This window comes from Setaria viridis, chromosome 1 (genome assembly GCF_005286985.2).
Source record: "Setaria viridis chromosome 1, Setaria_viridis_v4.0, whole genome shotgun sequence".
In the NCBI taxonomy this organism is placed as follows: domain Eukaryota; kingdom Viridiplantae; phylum Streptophyta; class Magnoliopsida; order Poales; family Poaceae; genus Setaria; species Setaria viridis.
Genome location: NC_048263.2, coordinates 9,138,371 through 9,158,147, shown reverse-complemented (window position 1 = coordinate 9,158,147; position 19,777 = coordinate 9,138,371). Strand labels below are relative to the sequence as shown.

At 44.9% G+C, this 19,777-nt stretch overlaps 4 protein-coding genes across 6 annotated transcripts; 2 read left to right on the top strand and 2 right to left on the bottom strand.

Moving 5' to 3' along the window:
• Positions 1–1,269: 1,269 nt before the first annotated feature.
• On the top strand, positions 1,270–5,216 carry LOC117846221 (peroxisome biogenesis protein 16). 2 transcript variants are annotated; one of them, XM_072292308.1, is made up of 8 exons: positions 1,270–1,620; positions 2,078–2,135; positions 3,440–3,653; positions 3,741–4,066; positions 4,185–4,454; positions 4,546–4,613; positions 4,698–4,759; positions 4,848–5,216. In XM_072292308.1, exons 1-8 carry the CDS (start codon positions 1,552–1,554, stop codon positions 4,849–4,851), a joined length of 1,071 nt encoding a protein of 356 aa, XP_072148409.1. In that variant the 5' UTR covers positions 1,270–1,551; the 3' UTR covers positions 4,852–5,216. The 2 variants fall into 2 exon arrangements, with proteins under 2 accessions (XP_072148409.1, XP_034583249.1); XM_034727358.2 differs by having other exon boundaries at positions 1,272–1,620; positions 4,185–4,450.
• Positions 5,217–5,504: 288 nt separating this feature from the next.
• Positions 5,505–8,759, bottom strand: LOC117846213 (uncharacterized). Its single transcript, XM_034727342.2, has 5 exons — positions 7,093–8,759; positions 6,862–7,012; positions 6,608–6,755; positions 6,285–6,530; positions 5,505–5,992 (listed from the first exon to the last, which is right to left on the bottom strand). Exons 1-5 carry the CDS (start codon positions 8,729–8,731, stop codon positions 5,729–5,731), a joined length of 2,448 nt encoding a protein of 815 aa, XP_034583233.1. The 5' UTR covers positions 8,732–8,759; the 3' UTR covers positions 5,505–5,728.
• Positions 8,760–9,392: 633 nt separating this feature from the next.
• On the bottom strand, positions 9,393–14,224 carry LOC117846238 (NADP-dependent D-sorbitol-6-phosphate dehydrogenase). The gene is made up of 6 exons (XM_034727366.2): positions 13,898–14,224; positions 11,178–11,272; positions 10,502–10,619; positions 10,284–10,416; positions 9,808–10,027; positions 9,393–9,720 (listed from the first exon to the last, which is right to left on the bottom strand). Exons 1-6 carry the CDS (start codon positions 14,136–14,138, stop codon positions 9,490–9,492), a joined length of 1,038 nt encoding a protein of 345 aa, XP_034583257.1. The 5' UTR covers positions 14,139–14,224; the 3' UTR covers positions 9,393–9,489.
• A 605-nt stretch (positions 14,225–14,829) lies between these two features.
• LOC140220107 (peroxisome biogenesis protein 16-like) lies at positions 14,830–17,807 on the top strand. 2 transcript variants are annotated; one of them, XM_072292301.1, is made up of 7 exons: positions 14,830–15,096; positions 15,188–15,255; positions 15,340–15,401; positions 15,490–15,543; positions 16,385–16,598; positions 16,687–17,012; positions 17,131–17,807. In XM_072292301.1, the coding sequence occupies exons 1-7, from the start codon at positions 15,088–15,090 to the stop codon at positions 17,166–17,168; spliced, it is 771 nt and encodes a 256-aa protein (XP_072148402.1). In that variant the 5' UTR covers positions 14,830–15,087; the 3' UTR covers positions 17,169–17,807. The 2 variants fall into 2 exon arrangements, 1 of the variants encoding a protein (XP_072148402.1); XR_011897667.1 differs by lacking the exons at positions 16,385–16,598; positions 16,687–17,012; positions 17,131–17,807 and having other exon boundaries at positions 14,834–15,092; positions 15,490–15,863.
• Positions 17,808–19,777: the final 1,970 nt, after the last annotated feature.

The window sequence follows — 19,777 nt, the reverse complement described above, 5'->3', positions numbered from 1 at the left end:
TTTTGCTCGGCTGTGTCAGGCGATATGGACCTTTTCTTTTTCAGCTGGATGCTCACTCTGTTCCAGGCTTCCAGCTGGTGCTATACTTGGGATCCTTTTGTCATTTGTCACAGTTTGTTAACGGGTGATGAGATGGTGTTTGGTACTCGGTAAGCATCGCTGTCGTCATCAATGGGATCTGCTGCGCCGTTGACGTATCGCTCTGACGTCACTGATCGGTGATCACACGCCGTCATTTTCTAACTGAAAGGCGCGATCGCATCTGGCTGTGACAGTTGAAAATGCAATAGTGCAGCGCGCGTGGGTGCTCTGCTCGCGCAGATCTGTTGCAATAGTGCCAAAGAAAAAAAAAACGAAAACATGACCATGTGCTAGACTGGCCCTGGTAGTACGAAAACATGAAGAACAGGACGCCGATGCCCGATGCAGGCTGCAGCAGAGGGTGCAGGCGGTCGAGTGGTCACTGATTCACTGCGACGCATGGCACCACGACACGAGCTTATTTGGAGACTGTACAGCTCGTGCTGAACCTGGGCAGCTTCGATTTGGCCTCTCTGGAGCAGAAAGTTCACATGGATTCTCGCTTGAAATTGCAATGTTCAAAAGACTTGGGAGGGTTTGATTTTCTTTGTTTATTTTTAACACCCGTCATATCGTCTACGTTTAATACTCCTAATTAGTATCTGAAAATAAGCAAAGAGAACAAACGTCCCTTGTTGCAAGCTGTCTAGCTCGTGCTGAAATCTCAGCGAATTAGGACGTTCGAAACAGGCTCTGATAGAGGAAGAAGCCTGGTCTGTTCGATTTCCTCTTCTGTTGGCAGTGGGGCGGACCGCGGATGGCAGGAGACAACGAGGTAAATCGAGAGAGCGACGCAGCATGCAGATATCTCTTGGATGCTAACGCACAAAGCAGATAAACGTTTTTCTTCTTCTTCGTCTTCTCCGCGAATGTATTTTTGTGCTTGAGATATACGAATATTGTTAGTACGGAAGACAGTTGAATTCCAAAGCAATTCTAATTGATCGACAAAAATATAATTCAATGGGATTCATTTTTCAATTTTTATTTAGATTGGTGACTCCTTTTCGGAAGGGTAGGTTTGAATATGAGCGTTTGTACTTGGTCCGTACTATGTGCCTTCAATTTTCTTTTCAAAAACGGACCTTCAAATCCAATCCGCTAAGGAGGCGGACCCACCAGTCAGCCTAGCGAGCGCTAGGCTGACGCCGTCATCACCACCAGCACCAGGCCGGCTCCAGCCGGAGTAGTTCCAGGCTCCAGCCTCCTGCAGAGAGGGAGGGAGGGAGAGAGAGAGAGAGAGAGAGGGTCAATTCCAACTCCTCCCCATCCCGACGGGTAGCAAAGCAGCACTTGACGCCGCCCCACCTCTCCTCCGCGGCCGGCCCGCCGCGATTCAACCGGCCGCCGCCGATCCCGATCGCAGCCTCCACCTCGCGCTCTGCTAGCTGCCGATCTTCCTCCCTCCTTACGGAGCTTCTGCGCGAGGTAGGCGGTGGCGGCTGAATCGGCGCCGTCGTCGCTCCCGCCATGGAGGCGTACAAGCTCTGGGTGCGCAGGAATCGGGACCTCGTCCGCTCCCTCGAGTCCCTCGCCAACGTAATCCCCCCTGATCCCCGCTGCTCGCTTTGCTTTCGTAGGGGTTGGGCTTGGGCTTGGGCGCTACAAACCTTGCTGCGCTACTCCGCTGGTCGGGTCCCGTGAGCTTAATCCGCGTGTGTCCCGTCGATTCGGGTGCTGTTCGTCGTATTGGGGATGTGCGTTTCGCTGGGCGTTGGCTGAATCGCGAGGTCGTCTCGTGGTTGGTAGGGGCCTACTCGGCTGGGCTGGGATCGTGTGCTTCCTCTGGTCCTTTAGAGCTTCATGTCCTCTTCCTAGCCGCAGAAGAGAGTAATAACATCATGGTGTATTCGCTAATTTTGCCTGGGTTATGCTCTTTAGTCGCTGGACTTGGTTGGGGTTGCAAAACTTCAGTCAGAATTTCTTACCATGGCATCTTAATTGGAAGGGTTACCAGCTGCCCCACTTTACCTATACTTGCTTCAACTCTTTTCAGGGACTCACATGGATACTACCTGAGCGCTTTGCCAACTCAGAGATCGCGCCAGAAGCAGGTGTAGTTCCTTCCTCCAGTTGGAGTAACATTTAGTTCCACTGTGTGTTTTTGTTACCTGAATCTCTCATCGATCATATACATGTTTGCCGTCTCACCAATTTTGGATTTTGAGCTGTGCAAAATGTTCGTGAATGCAAGCCTTGCAGCGTCAAACTTTGTGAACTGTTAATGAGATGGAAAATAGTATCCTGTGAACAAGAGCTGAAACGGACTGGAATGATTATGATTTAAGAGGTTTAGGTTGTACATCTAGCGACTTTTAAGATATATGGATGCCCAAATGTCAAATTTTGGGTGGGTGAAGTTGACGTGTCCTGCTCTGTGCCATTAATTCATGTTGCATGTGATTCATGTGTCCAAGCCTCCAAGGCCCTTAATTTTTCATCATTATCAATAAGTGACGTAATATAGATAACATATTACGGCACAAATTTTGGCAAACTGCGTTTCCTATTTGGTCATATTTCCTGTTTTGGTGTTACCGTAAATGCTTTCCTAGGTTTCTGAGGTCTCATGTCTGCATGCACAGAGGAGTCCATGATCTTTTGTGCTTTATGCCAAGATGTGATCAATATTGTTGTGGTAAAGTAATCTGTTAGTTACACTACCACCAAAGTGGAAGCCATATTTTCCCATTAGAAATTGCTAATAAAATCACCTAATACGAGAAGTCCAATGTGCTACCATGGTCGCTGTTTGAGTTATTTCATGAAGGAAATAAAAGCTATTCGTTACTATCAAGCCTTTTATTTTTACGGAACTCATATGAGCTGTCTTTGGTAGCCTTAGCACTGGAGTGATTAAGCTTATTTCTGAATCTATATTTACATTTTTACCCTGGCATCCATCCACTATTAGCTAAAAACCACTAGTGTCATATGCTCATTTTGAGCTATTCAATGTAAGAGATCATAGAATTTTTTTTCACTGACCTGTCTGGAGATCTTAGGGTTTGCAGGTAGTATTCTGTATTGAACATGTTTTGCTTCATGGTATTATATGTCCCAGGGGATCAAATTCTATGTTGTAACTACATTATAGGGATGCAGACTGTTTGCCTAACTAGTTTGTAACTAATCCCAGATAGGACATCCCAGAGTTTAGCTCTTGAATTTTACTATAAACTTGTCTTGGAACTCAACCCCCCTATGAAATAAATCATCTGTTCAGTTCGTAAACATAGGCATAATAATATGGCAAATCTTTTCAAGAAATTGTTTGCTCTTCTGATTGAGACAAGTCTATTTTGAGTGGAATATGTCTGATTTCTTCATATTAACTCGTGCCTCGTTGTCTGAACAGTATATGCACTATTGGGTATTGTGAGTTCTGTCAACCAGCACATAATTGATGCGCCCACTGAAAATCACTCATTTGCCTCTAAGGAGCAATCTATTCCATGGGGTCTTGTTGTCTCTATACTAAAGGATGTAGAAGCGGTTGTTGAGGTTGCTGCCCAGCACTTTGTTGGCGATGATCGCAAGTGGAGCTTCCTTGCTGTTACAGAAGCAGTGAAGTAAGATAGTTACTTATTTGTGTTTTGTTAGTTGCATATCTAATGGCTTTTTTTCAGACAAATAATAACAATTGCACAATATTTCAGGGCAGGCGTCAGGTTAGCCGCTTTTCGGGAGAGTGGATACAAGATGCTCTTACAAGGAGGGGAGATGGCAAATGAAGAAGAGATGACTGTTCTTGAAGATAATTATGGAGTAAATGGTAATGGAGTTCCAGTTATCTATCCGATGAATGGGCATTCCCAAAATGGTCACAAAGCTGTGACCAACGGTCTGGATGGAAAGAATGGAGTTGTATCTAAGAGTCTTGAGAGAAGAGCAGTAGCTGCTTTGAACAAGTTTGGTGAGAATGCCAAGATGATGTCTGATCCTATGTGGATGAGGAGGCTTCAACCTACTCCTGAGCCAACTGGTAATATATTTTAAATTAAATCAGGCATCCATCTATTTAATTATCTTGATATTTCCTTTGGATACTTCTGGGATTATAGTTTTTTCTTATAGCAAGTTAAATCTTCTGCAACATGCAGTGATGGTGGTTGAGAAGCCAACTTTGGCAAGTATTTGGTCTGCTAAAGGGGGTACTGGGCGCTTATTTGTTTTAGGAGAGGTTGTTCACATATTCAGGCCACTTGTGTATGTACTTCTGATCAGAAAGTTTGGAATCAGATCATGGACCCCATGGTTAGTGTCGCTAGCTGTGGAACTGACAAGTCTTGGCATCCATTCACACGCGACTGGTCTAAATCATAGAGGAGGGAAAGTCCATCAGCTCTCCTCGGCTGAGAGGGATGAGGCAAGTTGAGTTCAGTTCACTAGCTAGTTCAATTCTGTTTTCCTGTATGTTACTGTTGCTGAACTAGATATTCTTCTTTGGTTCGAGTCCATCAGCTGAAAAGGCGGAAGATGATGTGGGCCCTTTATGTGATGAGAGATCCTTTTTTCACCAGTTATACCAAGTAATGAGCACCCTGCCCTAAGATGATCATTGCTTGACTGAAATTGAACCTTTTTGTGCTCATGCCTACATTGTGTCGTGACAGGCGTCATCTCCAGAAGGCCGAACAGGTGCTGAATCCGGTGCCATTGATTGGTTTCCTTACAGGTCTGCATATATGCCTTTCACGCCTTTGTTGTATTCATGTTCCATAAGAGCATGTTGAAATAAGCTTCTCTTGCTTGATTTATCGAAGGTAAACTTATGGAGCTACTGGAAGGGGTTCAGACAAGATATACATACACGTCAGGTTCGTAGAGATGGCCGGATAGGTGCCTGAGCTTGTGGTTACTAATTTTTGGAAGACCTTCGTGCTTCGTGTGAGTTGGTTGATGAATTATGTTGGCGAGAACTTGTTCCCAGACCTGTAGTGCCATTTTCTTGGCAGATATGGCATTGTTGTCTTATGACATAGGCTGTTAAACTGCGGCCACTTTCATCTATTGTGACAGATGAGAAGTATATAACAGTAAAGCCGATGTAATGCTAAGAACCGGCAGTGTATTTATAGTGCATACTTATTGGAACAGAATGTCAATAATGCATTTGTTCTTTAACTGTGAAATTTGTGTTGGATACCGGTAACAGTAAATGGATTATGCTTGGATCGGACGAGGACCTCATCTTGAAAGTCCATCCTCATTGCTCATTGTTTAAATAGTCCTCCCTCCGTCTTAAATTACTATTTATTTTAATTTTTCCTAGATACATAATTTTTGCTATGTATCTGAACATAATATATATCTAGCTTCACATTAAAGACTATGCATCTAGAAAAGTCAAAACGAATAGTAATTTGGGATGGAGGGAGTACTAGGTAGGATCAAGACCCATTCCAGATGGCATTAACAGGTGAAATGAAATCGAGGTCGGTTTGAATTCACCACGACATGGATTTCGTGAAATAGTTCTCCGAACCAACAGAGCCCACAAACATAGCATGTTTTTTTCCCAAAGGCAACCGCAATTTGGAACAGGACAAAGCGAAAGATACAATTTACTCAATTATGTACTTGCAACACGCACCCGATTTTCGTTACTATGCACTGCAAATCTACAAGCATGACAAAAAAGATATCACAGGCGTGCCATAGTTCTGTTCAAGGTCAGTTCATCGCTTCCTACAGATGAAGCACTTGTGGCCTTGCTACGAGACTCGCTACGACTCGACTGCGAGCTGATGTAGGAGAGGGACTGCAGCCACGACACAAGCACCGGCTTCCTAGTGACATCATCAGACTCCGCGACATGGGCGTGCATATCATCGAGGAGCACATCCTGAGCTTCCTTTGGTAGCAGAGTCACGAATTCAGCCAGCTCCTTCAGCAGATAAGGGAATGACTGCAAAGAGAAGGAAATCTGAGTTAACATAGAACATCTCGTTTTGAGCGTCATTAGAAAACAAGCCAAGATAGTCTCCATCTTCATAACAACTGAGCCAGCACATGAGAAATATTCGACAGTTCTCCTAGCTACTTTAGTCTGGAATACTGTTGGAGAAAAAGTTGCTTATATTTCTTTTGTACTAATATTCTGCAAACTGACAAAGCATACCCTGAATGCAACAACTATCAGTCTTACAGAAATCTATTGCTCTACAAATGAAGGGGAAGAAATGGCCATACAATCTAACCTGAATATCCACAAGGAAGATTAGTCTCAGCAACAGATCCAATGTTTTCTTACAAGGTTCTGTGCTCTCTTCCCATGATCTCCATAAAGATTTGTCCTGAATCATTGCAGTATCACAAAGATCCTTAGCCTTGACAACAAGGCTATGGATACAGAAAAGAATGGCAGGGCTCCCTGCAGGAAGATGTCGAACAAGTGCTGCAACTCCTGATGCTAATCCGTCAAATGGGGTTACCCCAGGATAAGCCTACCAAGGAAGAAAGTGAGGAACTAAGTCATCCTTCAGTCAGAAATCAAATATAGAAAAAGATGCTGAAGAACTACCTCCAGAGATCTCTTGATGTAGTAAAAGATAAGTTGCTCTTTCAAAGCTGTTCGATCATCCTGATCAGTGCCACTGCCAGATGATAGGAAAGATACCATCACAGAATGTGAAGCACTTGTAACTTTCTCATTTGGATGCTGTAGGTATCTTGTTTGTGCTAAGGAGCACATTTTTCTACGCTGAAAATCTTGGTAAACAAGGTAAAAAAACAAATAAGAAGACAATACAATACAATGGAATATAAAAAGGATACAAGAACATGATTGAAGCCACTTTATCCCGAATCATATGAGCTGGAATGAGTCCAACACAAGTTGGCACAACCCGCAGGTAAAACAGTATGCGTGATGTCTGAACCTCATCTCTGTGCCAAATATATTTTGTTCCAGCCAAGCTTGGTAAATCTATAAAAACCAAACACAACTCTAAATTAACAATTGCTAGCATATCCTAGTAATAACAAGATAAGTGTCATTGAAATAACCTGGTTGGTTTGTCAATTCAGCATATGAAGGCATTGACTCAATGAACAAAGCAATAGCTGCTGCATTCTCTTGATTGACAAGTACAGCACGCCGGACTGCCTCAGTGTACTCAGGAAGACGCAGTCGCCTAAGATGTTCCACAGAAGAGAATGCCACCAAGATTCTAGCAGCAACCTCAGGTTGGAAGCTCTCTGAGGACTTAGCATTTAGCCGGTGTTTGGTGACCTCAGCTGCAAAGACTACAACCATAAGAAATGAGGCCTCAGCAATCTTGTCAATCTCCGTAATCAAGTCATCCTGCTTCCCCCGGTGCAGCAACAGTGCTGCACGAAGATGACAATAAATCTCCTGTGCATACTCCCACACACAAGTTTCAACAAAATTTTTAGCCTTGTCATTGGCACATGAATACTGGTTGCAAAGAACCCCAGTCACCGGGCCTGCCTCCTTGAAAAGAACACTATCGAGGTGTTGGTTGACCTGAGCCTTGACAAATTCAGCTGATTTCCCTTCTGCAATTTCAACTGACATCCTGAGCATATCCGGCAAAGGGAGGAGCTCCTTTAGTAATCCCATACAGATACACTGTAACACCGACTCATGAAACATGACCTGCCCACACCGTGTCAAGCCCAATGCGATACACTGAACAAGGATACGCTGATCATCAGCACGCCTCCCTTCTAAAACAACCCTCTCAGCTGCAAACCGAATTGTCCGCTCAGGCACCTCTTTCAACCGTGGATCGAAGTCCAGCCGGTACCTCGCCGAAGCAACTCTCAGTGCCCGCAACCCACCACAGGCTGCCATCACCACTGGAAACAGCACATAACCCTCGGTCTCACACTTCTCCGGCAAAATCATCTCAAAGAGCACCTGAACCTTCCGCATCTTCCTCGACTCGACAAACCCAATTACCAGCCATTCCACCAGCTTAAGCACCCGAACACCAACAGCCAGGCTCCCAATCCTCCCGCAAATCCTAAGCAAGGACACAAGAATCCTTCTGAATTGCACCTCATCAGCAGACGCCAGAGCGTAACCGATCCCGGCAAGCGCAAGGTGATCAAGATCATCGATGCTTTGGCCCCCCTGCTCCACATCCTCGAGCATGCGACCCACAGCCACAACAGGATCATTATCATCGTGGCCATTGGCAGACTCACCCCTGCCGAGATTCTTGGCGGTGGAAGCGGAATTCCCCGAACTGGAATTGCTGGGGAGATCCTTGGCGCTCATGGCGAAGGCGCGGGCGCCGAGGAGGAGGAGGCGAGGGGAGATGGGGAGGGAGTCCGGGAAGGAGGCGGGGAGGAGGTGCGGGGACGCGGCGAGCAGCGGAGCGACGAGGCGCGGGTGGAGCGGGAGGAGAGGGAGGAGGAGCGCGGCGTGCGTGGAGGAGAGGCGGAGCGCGCGCCGGTGGAGGTGGAGGGTCTCGAGTGCGGCGAGGGCGTCCGCGGGGGAAGAGGAGGTGGGGTCACGGAGGCGCGACCACGCGGAGAGTATGGTGGCGGGGGAGGGCGGCGGCGGCGACGGAGGGGGTGGCGCGAAGATCGCCGACTCGAGGTGGTCGGCGAGGGGCGCCGCGGAAGCGGAGGCGGCCGGAGCCGCCGGTCCCGGTCGGGGCGGCGGCGTCGCCATGGCACGTGGGTCCGCTCTGTTGCTGGGAAAGGAAGGGAAGCAGTTTAGAGTTGAGACTTGAGAAGACTGGACTCTGCTGAAGATAACGTGCAGAATAACGAATGGCATGAATTTTGAATTTTTTTTGAACGAACATGGAATTTGAATGAAATTGGGCATGTTTGAGACATTGAAAGTTTGCAGGAACCAATGAACTCAAAACAAGGCCTGGTTTAGTTTCTGACTTATTTTTAGCACCAGTCACATCGAATGTTTAGATACTAATTAGGAGTATTAAACGTAGACTATTTACAAAACCCATTACATAAGTGGAGGTTAAACGGCGAGACGAATCTATTAAGCCTAATTAGTCCATGATTTGACAATGTGTTGCTACAGTAAACATTTGTTAATGATGAATTAATTAGGCTTAATAGATTCGTCTCGCCGTTTAGCCTCCACTTATGTAATGAATTTTGTAAATAGTCTACGTTTAATACTCCTAATTATCATCTAAACATTCGATATGACACGTGCTAAAAATAAGCAAAGGGAACCAAACGTCCTGAAGTGTTCAATCACCTACCATTTATATGCTTTGCAAATTCATAACACGATATGCAACAATGCCATCAGATGTCACGATCATTTTCAATTACCGACGGCAAATCGAGCTCACATGTAGAAATAGAAAGCATTATCGATTTTATTCCAGACAGTACGTAGATGGGGATGGAACAAGTTTTCAGAGCAGGATCTGAGATCGCGAGCAAGAAAAGCTAAGAATACACGTCGATGCCCCAGAACTTGGCAGGCTGGTTGGTGCGGTGGTTCTTGTCGATGGCCTTCATCTCCTCCATGTCCTCGTCCGAGATGTCGAAGTCGAACACCTCCAGGTTCTCCTGCAGCCTCTCCACCTTGGAGGTCTTGGGGATCACCACCGTGTTCTTCTGGAGGCCCCACCGGAGGACCAGCTGCGCAGGCGTCTTGCCGTACTTCTCAGCCAACTCCTGCCATGGAATGGAATTGCGGCGAGCAAGTTGGCAAATCATCATCACAAATGCAGGATTCAGTATTCAAGATTTCGGAGTAATAACCTTGATGACAGGGTCGTCGAGGCCTGGGAGCGAGCCGAACAGCTCGGCGTTGGCAGTGGAGCCACCCAAGGGGGTGTGAGCGGTGACGCAGATGCCATGCTTCTGGCAGAATTTGACAAGAGAATCACGCTGGAAGTAAGGGTGCATCTCAATTTGGTTTACAGCAGGCTTTATCTTGGCGTAGGCCAAGCAGTCTCTGGTGAGGAATACACCGTAGTTGCTGCGAAAATAGCTGTAATAGTTAGATTTGTGAAGCTGACTTTCCTGTACCATGACAAATAATGTACAACAGATCCAGAAGCTGCAAGATGTAACGCAGTTGTTCTGAACCTGAATCAGCTCAAGTAACTTAAGATTATAGCCACTTTTCAACATTAATGAATCACAAGATGCCAAACACATCAAGGTTAAATATCTTGAAACTTCCAAAGACAACAAAAACAAGTAGGAAATGGTAACATCGATAAACTTTTCACCTAATTCCGATGCTGCGAACCAGTCCCATATTAACAAGATCTTCCATTGCATGCCATGTTGCTTCCAGTGAGACAGTGGTGTCAATGTCTAGCACACCATCCTCACCAATAACGCTAGCAAGTGAGCCTACTTCTGCAGATAAAGCAAAAAAGGACCGAGTCTCCCAATGACAAAATGTTCTTGCTCCATATTATTTAAATAAGGCACAAGGAATTACCAGTGTGCCTTGTAGCCACTGGGAAGTGAACAAGATAGAGATCCAGATAATCTAACTTCAACTTCTTCAAGCTATCCTTACAGGCTTCAATCACATGCCCATGATCCGAGTTCCACAGCTACAGCAATAACAAATGAAGACCCTTCAGTCGCATGTTTAAGGAAGATGAACAAAAAAAAAAGGAAAAAAAGGCTGCAGTACAATGGAGAGTGCGTAGCACCATGAGCTAGTTACAATCTGGGTATCAAGGTGAAAGTCTACCAGAGTCCCAATGGGCAATGGCATCTCACGTGCACCATTACAATTCCAAAAGGTTTGAAATGCTCGTAGTTACCACTGAGAGCTAATCATGGTTTGGTGCAAGCCAGTATTGGTTTATTTTATTTGATGTCACTCTAGGGACTGGTAATGGATTTCAACAGTTGTCAGCTTTGTTAACAATGGCAATATATGATTTCTACCGACCTTATTCTAGAAAAAAAATGATTTCTACCGACTTTGGAGTAAAATTCAGTCCCCGACTCCTGGATGTTTCTCAAGAGTTGGAATGACCCTTATCCTTTGCTATGTAAACTTTAAATCCTCTTTTAACAGGTTCAGTGAGCATAATTTTCAGTGTTGTGGACCTTTTCCAAAGTAGGAGAAAAGATAGCATTGGTTTAGTGATCCGGATAACCTTGGTTGTGATGAAAAGGTCCTCCCTCTTGACAAGCCCAGTTTCGAATGCCTCTTCAAGTGCATCACCAACTTCAGCTTCATTTTGGTATTTTGCTGCACAGCACGAAACAAAACATAGTCAACACGTACACATAATATAACCCGATAAACATTTTGGTAGCTAGCAACGGCCTACCAACACGCTTAGTCCAATACGCTGCAGAACATATATGTTCCTTTAGTGAGAACAAAAATCAGAGACTGGTGAGCATTACGAGAGCGGACGGAGAGCATGCGAGTGCACAGCTGCAGTGCGTTGCTTGCCCACAGCGATGCGGCGCGGCGAGCGCGAGCAGGACATGGGCTACTGGGCTGAGGTGCCGTCCTGTGGGCCCGGTCGAAAAAGTACACTTGGCGCTACGTGTCACCCGCAAAAGCCAGCATCGGACCTTGTATGTGCATCCATGAGACTAATGTTACGAATAACAGTGTTTGTTCTACCTAGAAATTAGTGTGAGTTCTACGCTTAACATATTTTTTTCTCTCGCATGCATAGAAGAACAAGAACAAGACATGGTCATCTTGTATATTAAAAAGAAAAAGATATTTCTACATTTTTTTTCTTGCGAAACTATTGTTACGGAAATGGCGACGTGATGCTCAGGCAATGCGCTTCAAGAGTTGAAGTCTTGGGCTACCCAGTAGCACTACTAGAGAACTGACTTTAGATCCCCTTTAATTTCAGTTTAATTTTGGCCCGGGAGAAAAGGGGGTGCGCCACGGTAGGTTGGAATGGGGCGCACCTTTACTCTCGGTTCTTTTTTGTAACCGGGACTACAGGCCACCCTCTAGTCTCGGTTAAAATGGCTAGTTACCGGACACCGACAGCGCCACACTTTACCCCCGAAGCCACCAACCGGGATAAAAGCTCCAACCTTTTATCCCGGTTGGATTTACCAACCGGGATAAAAGGTTGGATCTTTTGTCCCGGTTGGCGTTACCAACTGGGAGTAAACACCAACCGGGACAAAAGCTCTAATCTTTTATCCCGGTTGAATTTACCAACCGGGATAAAATCTTATCTACAAGAGCCTTCCTCCTCCACTCCTCCAGCCCGAGCCACTCCACTCCACAAAGACAGAGAAGCTCATCCTCTCCATGGCACCGAAGCAAGCCTAGGGGAGGTGCTGCTGAAATTTTTTTCTCATTTCCGTGGAAATTTCACTCATCCAAAGTGTTATGAAGGTTAGCTACTTTATGCTCCGTTCATTTATTGTTGTTAAGCTTTGTTTTATACTTTAGAGAGGGAGAAAAATGAGTTTGTTTGTTGTTAAGCATGTAGAGGATTTGTATTTATACATGTAATAATTCTGGACTTCTATCTCTATACAAAATTTTATTTCCTAAATTTTCACCTAACACTATATCATTCATTATTTTAATCCGCAGAGCATGGAGAGAATTCATCAGGGCAGACAGATCAGGTCAATTCAAAGAAAAACTTACATGGAGAACAGACTTCCCGGTATGTATGAAGTCTGCACATTTTATATATTCTATAGCGTGAATATTTAATAACTTAATTATTTTTCCCCACTAAAGTGCTTAAGACAGGAACCTGGGAATGATAATCTATGTGGCTACTATGTCTGTGAGCACATGCACAATTTATTGGGACCCAGGACCATCAAGGATACGGAGCACGAATTTAAAGTATGTAAAATAAAACTATTAATAGTTATTTATTTTCTACAATTGTTTGTGAAAAATTTACATATATGTATCCAAATTACAGATGTGGAATATTCAATGGGGACTCTTGAAGAAGGAAAGAGTAGCGGCAATATGTGAATGTCTCATTAGATTCCTGGTAGACGAGGTGGTAAATCCACAAGGAGACTTTCATTACGATGGACGAAAATTGGACGCTCCCAGCACCTCGATGGGAAGATCATCATATATATATATATATATATATATATATATATATTTTGATTTAGTTTGTATATATATGTAATACGTACGCTAATTAGATTTATATATATATATATATATATATATATATATATATATATAGTACGCTAAGAATTGTATAGTATTTGTTGTTTAATACTAGTTTAATTTGATTGATAGTTTCATTATAAAGAAAACTCTCAACTACTAAAGGTTAATTAAAGGGGTACGTGATGCATTATTATGAAATAATAGACGCCATGCAGCTAGTTTGATTTATTTCATTATAAAAAAATTTCTCAACTACTAAAGGTTAATTAAAGGAGTACGTGATATGCACGAAATTATAGGTGTCATGCAGTCGCCTGCATGGCGCTGTATGCATGCTCTTTAGTCCCCGTTTGTTTTACAAACCGTGACTAAAGAGACGACCTTTAGTCCCGGTTTGTAAAACCAACCGGGACTAACGGGGCTATCACGCCAGGCGTGATAGCCCCGTTAGTCCCGGTTGGTTTTACAAACCGGGACTAAAAGGGGGTCTTATATCCTGATTGAGGAACCCGTGATAAAAGAACCCTATCTCGACGGATTAATCTCGAATGTATTTTCAGGAGATATGCACCCTACGAATCAGTACTAATATCTTAATACCTAGTAGTGTAGAACGACCGTGCTATTCTTGCTAAGGCGATCAATGACCTGCTTGCATCAATAACCTATATATAAGCACGCACATTGACTGTTGGATCCTGCATGTACGGACGATGAGCACAGGCGCATGCATACCGGCGCAGTCAAAGTGTCGGTACCCCTTGCGGATGGCGGCGTGGATGATGCCGCGCATGGCCGTCTTCTCCATCCGCCACACGCCCAGCCCCACCGCGGGCATCCGGTGCCCGCTGCTCAGCGTCACCGCCGGCACCGTCTTCATGCTGTGCCCGTTGCTCAGCTTCGTCGCCGCCGGCATCCCGCCGCCGTGATGCCCGTTGCTCAGCGTCACCGCCGGCGCCACGTCCTTCGCCGCCATAGTATCCTATAGCAAGCGTAGCTATATATCTACTCGGCGCACACTGCTCTAGCGACTAGCTTGCTGCTCGATCTGTTGCTGGGGCTTTGGCTGGCTCGAGAACCCTTTTATAGCTCTCGTTCACGACAGCGCCACAGCGGCGGCCTACCCCTTCTGGAAAAGACGTATGTGTATGCTCCCACGCCTAACATCTACACCGTTTGTGTATGCAACAACCTTTAGCATGTTGCTATCTTTGCTTCAGATCGAACAGTTCATCTAGACCGGCTGCGTACGCACCCTGTTGTTTCTGGGGGGTTTTTCTCCATTTTTTCCCCCAATGTTTGCGGTTAAACATCTTATCTACCACAGCAATAGGTAACCGGATTGTCATGACTAATGTTGTTATTAATTTGTTAAAACTCTCAGGGAATACATATGGGGAGAATAGAATATAACAAAGGCTTTTCGTGTAAATACAAGGAACATTTAAAATCTTGCAGTCTACATCGTGAATATGATTTGAAAACGAAAGGAAAATTTGGCGACAACGAACCTATCAGTACCTAACACATTGAAAATCTTGCAGTCTACATCGTGAACCTGATCTGAAAACGAAAGGAGAACCTATAAGTAACTAACACCAACTTCACACGTGATGGAAAATGAGGATCGGAGGTCTCCAGCATATTATTTATTGATGCTGTGTATGGAGGCAGCAGATGGAACAATTTGGCAAGTATTTGATCTGCTAAAGGGGGTACTGGGCGCTTATTTGTTATAGGAGAGGTTGTTCACATATTCAGGCCACTTGTGTATGTACTTCTGATCAGAAAGTTTGGAATCAGATCATGGACCCCATGGTTAGTGTCGCTAGCTGTGGAACTGACAAGTCTTGGCATCCATTCACACGCGACTGATCTAAATCATAGAGGAGGGAAAGTCCATCAGCTCTCCTCGGCTGAGAGGGATGAGGCAAGTTGAGTTCAGTTCACTAGCTAGTTCAATTCTGTTTTCCTGTGTGTTACTGTTGCTGAACTAGATATTCTTCTTTGGTTCGAGTCCATCAGCTGAAAAGGCGGAAGATGATGTGGGCCCTTTATGTGATGAGAGATCCTTTTTTCACCAGTTATACCAAGTAATGAGCACCCTGCCCTAAGATGATCATTGCTTGACTGAAATTGAACCTTTTTGTGCTCATGCCTACATTGTGTCGTGACAGGCGTCATCTCCAGAAGGCCGAACAGGTGCTGAATCCGGTGCCATTGATTGGTTTCCTTACAGGTCTGCATATATGCCTTTCACACCTTTGTTGTATTCATGTTCCATAAAAGCATGTTGAAATAAGCTTCTCTTGCTTGATTTATCGAAGGTAAACTTATGGAGCTACTTGAAGGGGTTCAGACAAGGTATACATACACGTCAGGTTCGTAGAGATGGGCGGATAGGTGCCTGAGCTTGTGGTTACTAATTTTTGGAAGACCTTCGTGCTTCGTGTGAGTTGGTTGATGGGTTATGTTTTACTGGCGAGAACTAGTGCCCAGACCTGTAGTGCCATTTTCTTGGCAGATATGGCATTGTTGTCTTATGACATAGGCTGTTAAGCTGCTGCCACTTTCATGTATTGTGACAGATGAGAAGTATATAACAGTAAAGCCGATGTAATGCTAAGAACCGGCAGTGTATTTATAGTGCATACTTATTGGAACCGAATGTCAATAATGCATTTGTTCTTTAACTGTGAAATTTGTGTTGGATACCGGTAACAGTAAATGGATTATGTCAATATTTACATTTTTACCCTGGCATCCTTCCACTATTAGCTAAAAACCACTAGTATCATATGCTCATTTTGAGCTATTCAATATAAGAGATCATAGAAATTTTTCTCACTGACCTGTCTTGAGATCTTAGGGTTCGCAGGTAGTATTCTGTATTGGACATGTTTAGCTTCATGGTATTATATGTCCCAGGGGATCAAATTCTATGCTGTAACTACATTATAGGAATGCAGACTGTTTGCCTAACTAGTTTGTAACTAATCCCAGATAGGACATCCCAAAGTTTAGCTCTGGAATTTTACTATAAACTTGTCTCGGAACTCAACCCCCCTATGAAATAAATCATTTGTTCAGTTCGTAAACATAGGCATAATAATATGGCAAATCTTTTCAAGAAATTGTTTGCTCTTCTGATGGAGACAAGTCTATTTTGAGTGGTATATGTCTGATTTCTTCATATTAACTCGTGCCTCGTTGTCTGAACAGTATATGCACTATTGGGTATTGTGAGTTCTGTCAACCAGCACATAATTGATGCGCCCACTGAAAATCACTCATTTGCCTCTAAGGAGCAATCTATTCCATGGGGTCTTGTTGTCTCTGTATTAAAGGATGTAGAAGCGGTTGTTGAGGTTGCTGCCCAGCACTTTGTTGGCGATGATCGCAAGTGGAGCTTCCTTGCTGTTACAGAAGCAGTGAAGTAAGATAGTTACTTATTTGTTGTTTTGTTAGTTGCATATCTAATGGCTTTTTTTCAGACAAATAATAACAATTGCACAATATTTCAGGGCAGGCATCAGGTTAGCCGCTTTTCGGGAGAGTGGATACAAGATGCTCTTACAAGGAGGGGAGATGGCAAATGAAGAAGAGATGACCGTTCTTGAAGATAATTATGGAGTAAATGGTAATGGAGTTCCAGTTATCTATCCGATGAATGGGCATTCCCAAAATGGTCACAAAGCTGCGACCAACGGTCTGGATGGAAAGAATGGAGTTGTATCTAAGAGTCTTGAGAGAAGAGCAGTAGCTGCTTTGAACAAGTTTGGTGAGAATGCCAAGATGATGTCTGATCCTATGTGGATGAGGAGGCTTCAACCTACTCCTGAGCCAACTGGTAATATATTTTAAATTAAATCAGGCATCCATCTATTTAATTATCTTGATATTTCCTTTGGATACTTTTGGGATTATAGTTTTTTCTTATAGCAAGTTAAATCTTCTGCGACATGCAGTGATGGTGGTTGAGAAGCCAACTTTGGCAAGTATTTGATCTGCTAAAGGGGGTACTGGGCGCTTATTTGTTTTAGGAGAGGTTGTTCACATATTCAGGCCACTTGTGTATGTACTTCTGATCAGAAAGTTTGGAATCAGATCATGGACCCCATGGTTAGTGTCGCTAGCTGTGGAACTGACAAGTCTTGGCATCCATTCACACGCGACTGATCTAAGTCATAGAGGAGGGAAAGTCCATCAGCTCTCCTCGGCTGAGAGGGATGAGGCAAGTTGATTTCAGTTCACTAGCTAGTTCAATTCTGTTTTCCTGTATGTTACTGTTGCTGAACTAGATATTCATCTTTGGTTCGAGTCCATCAGCTGAAAAGAGGAAGATGATGTGGGCAAGTAATGAGCACCCTGCCCTAAGATGATCATTGCTTGACTGAAATTGAACCTTTTTGTGCTCATGCCTACATTGTGTCGTGACAGGCGTCATCTCCAGAAGGCCGAACAGGTGCTGAATCCGGTGCCATTGATTGGCTTCTCTTGCTTGATTTATCGAAGGTAAACTTGTGACAGATGAGAAGTATATAACAGTAAAGCCGATGGAATGCTAAGAACCGGCAGTGTATTTATAGTGCATACTTATTGGAACAGAATGTCAATAATGCATTTGTTCTTTAACTGTGAAATTTGTGTTGGGTACCGGTAACAGTAAATGGATTATGCTTGGATCGGAGGAGGACCTCATCTTGATAGTCCATCCTCATTGCTTTTTTTTAAATGGTACTCCTGTAACAACTCTACCTTAATTAGGTATAGTTAAACTTAAGCAAGTCATTAGTCACTAAGTAGAGGAGGTAAAATGTCCAAATTACCCCTAAAAAGCTCTTTTTAGAGTTAAATAGGAAACTTGAGTTTTTTATAGAAACTTAAAATTTTTCCCAAATAGGAGTTGTAAATTTTTTAATTTAACACAACTTTTATTATTAACACTTTGGCTGATTTGGAGTGGGAGAAGGTAAAAAAAAGAATCAAATCAGGAGTACATCAAAATCCTGTAAATGACAAGTCCTGGAATTCATGTTTTTTCTCAACTTTGCCACCTGTTATCTCACTATTCTATATCTAATCTCAAGTCAGACCTTTAATAGAAGTTGTAGTTACTTTAGTGTTTTCCAACTTTGTTACACTGACCCAGGTTCAAATCACAACCGAACCTGCTAAAAAACTTGGTCAAAATTGTGTAAAACAGTCAGCCTATTTACATTCCATCGCGCAAGTCTGGAAAACGTCAAGAGCGCGCATCTTGGTGAGCCTGTTCCTCCTAAAAGCTGAACTGAACTCAAGAAAAGTCTCTAATAGAAGTTGGAGACCTAAGGTCGAAGAACATTTCCTTCAATTACATCATGGCCTGGTTCAGTTAGGAAGCTACTCAAAATCTAAGCCAAAGTTGGCCAAAATGGTGAAAAACAGCAAAACCGAGTTTTGTCCAAGTCCCGGGAGGCCGGTGTTCTGCCGAACTTTGCAACTCTGTAGTTTCAAATCCATCTCGATTTCAAGAAAACTTCTTTTGTAAAGTTTGGAGATGGATGTTAGGTCTACAAGTTTTACTTTTGGAGTTTCATGAGTTCTTTTAAAAAGTTTGGAGAAAAAGGCTTCAAAACCAGCCCTTTTTGATTGCCCCGAGGAGCACCCCACCAGCGTGCGCCCGGAGCGCGCCTGCACATTCACCCGTGCGCTGCCCGCTGCGTGGCTGTCGTCCATCGGTGAGCTCGCCGTCGCCCAACCGGCAGACGCAACAAGACAACTTGCGTGCCCGGTTGCCTAGTAGGCGAGCGCGCTTATCCCGCTCCCTAGCGTCACGCGTCTCCTTTGCCCCGTCCCGAGCAAGCTCCGCCTGCCGGACAACGCTATGCCACCGCCTTGGACCGGCCAAGCTCCAACCGCCTATCGACGCCCGAACAGCGACCGCACAAGCGCCTCGCTTCGCCAACCCACGACCGCGGCAAAGCTGCTCCTGCACGCCCCAAATCCCCCAAGGCCAATGACCTGGAGATCATGTCTCGTGGTCTCCGCACCCCAGCCAATGGCGCCGCTGCCAATGGAGCTCCAACCCGCAGCCCACAGCGCCCTCCGATCTTATCTGCTTACATTCGGAGCCTCGCCTCGACCCGCCGCTCCCCCTGGCCCTATAAAAGGATTAATGGTGCCACCTACGCCGCCCTCCGCCGCTTCTAGCGCCGCCGCTCCCTATTTTTCTAGTGCCGCCACTCAGGTCTTCCGTGGAGCCCCCACCTCCGCGCCACCCCGCACCTCGCTGACACCACCGCTCGCTCCGCCGTCCCACCGCGCACGTCCCCGAGCTGCCCGTTGTCCTCCCGGAGTGCAACCGGTGCCGGAACACCTTGAGGACAGCTGCCGCGGCCCGCTCCTCATCCCCACGGCATTCCATCTTCACCAAGCCCTCTCCGACGCCCTAACCGCCGCCAATCGACCCTAGGTGAGCCCGCACTTCTCCCCGGTAGCTTGTTGCCCTGGCTCGAGCCTCGCATCGCCGAATTCGGGCGAAGATCGCCACCGATCGCCGCAAGGGCCTCCCTGCGTCGTTCTCCTTTTTCCAGGGGCCTGTGTGCAAGAATCAGGGACCCCTGCGTATTTTAA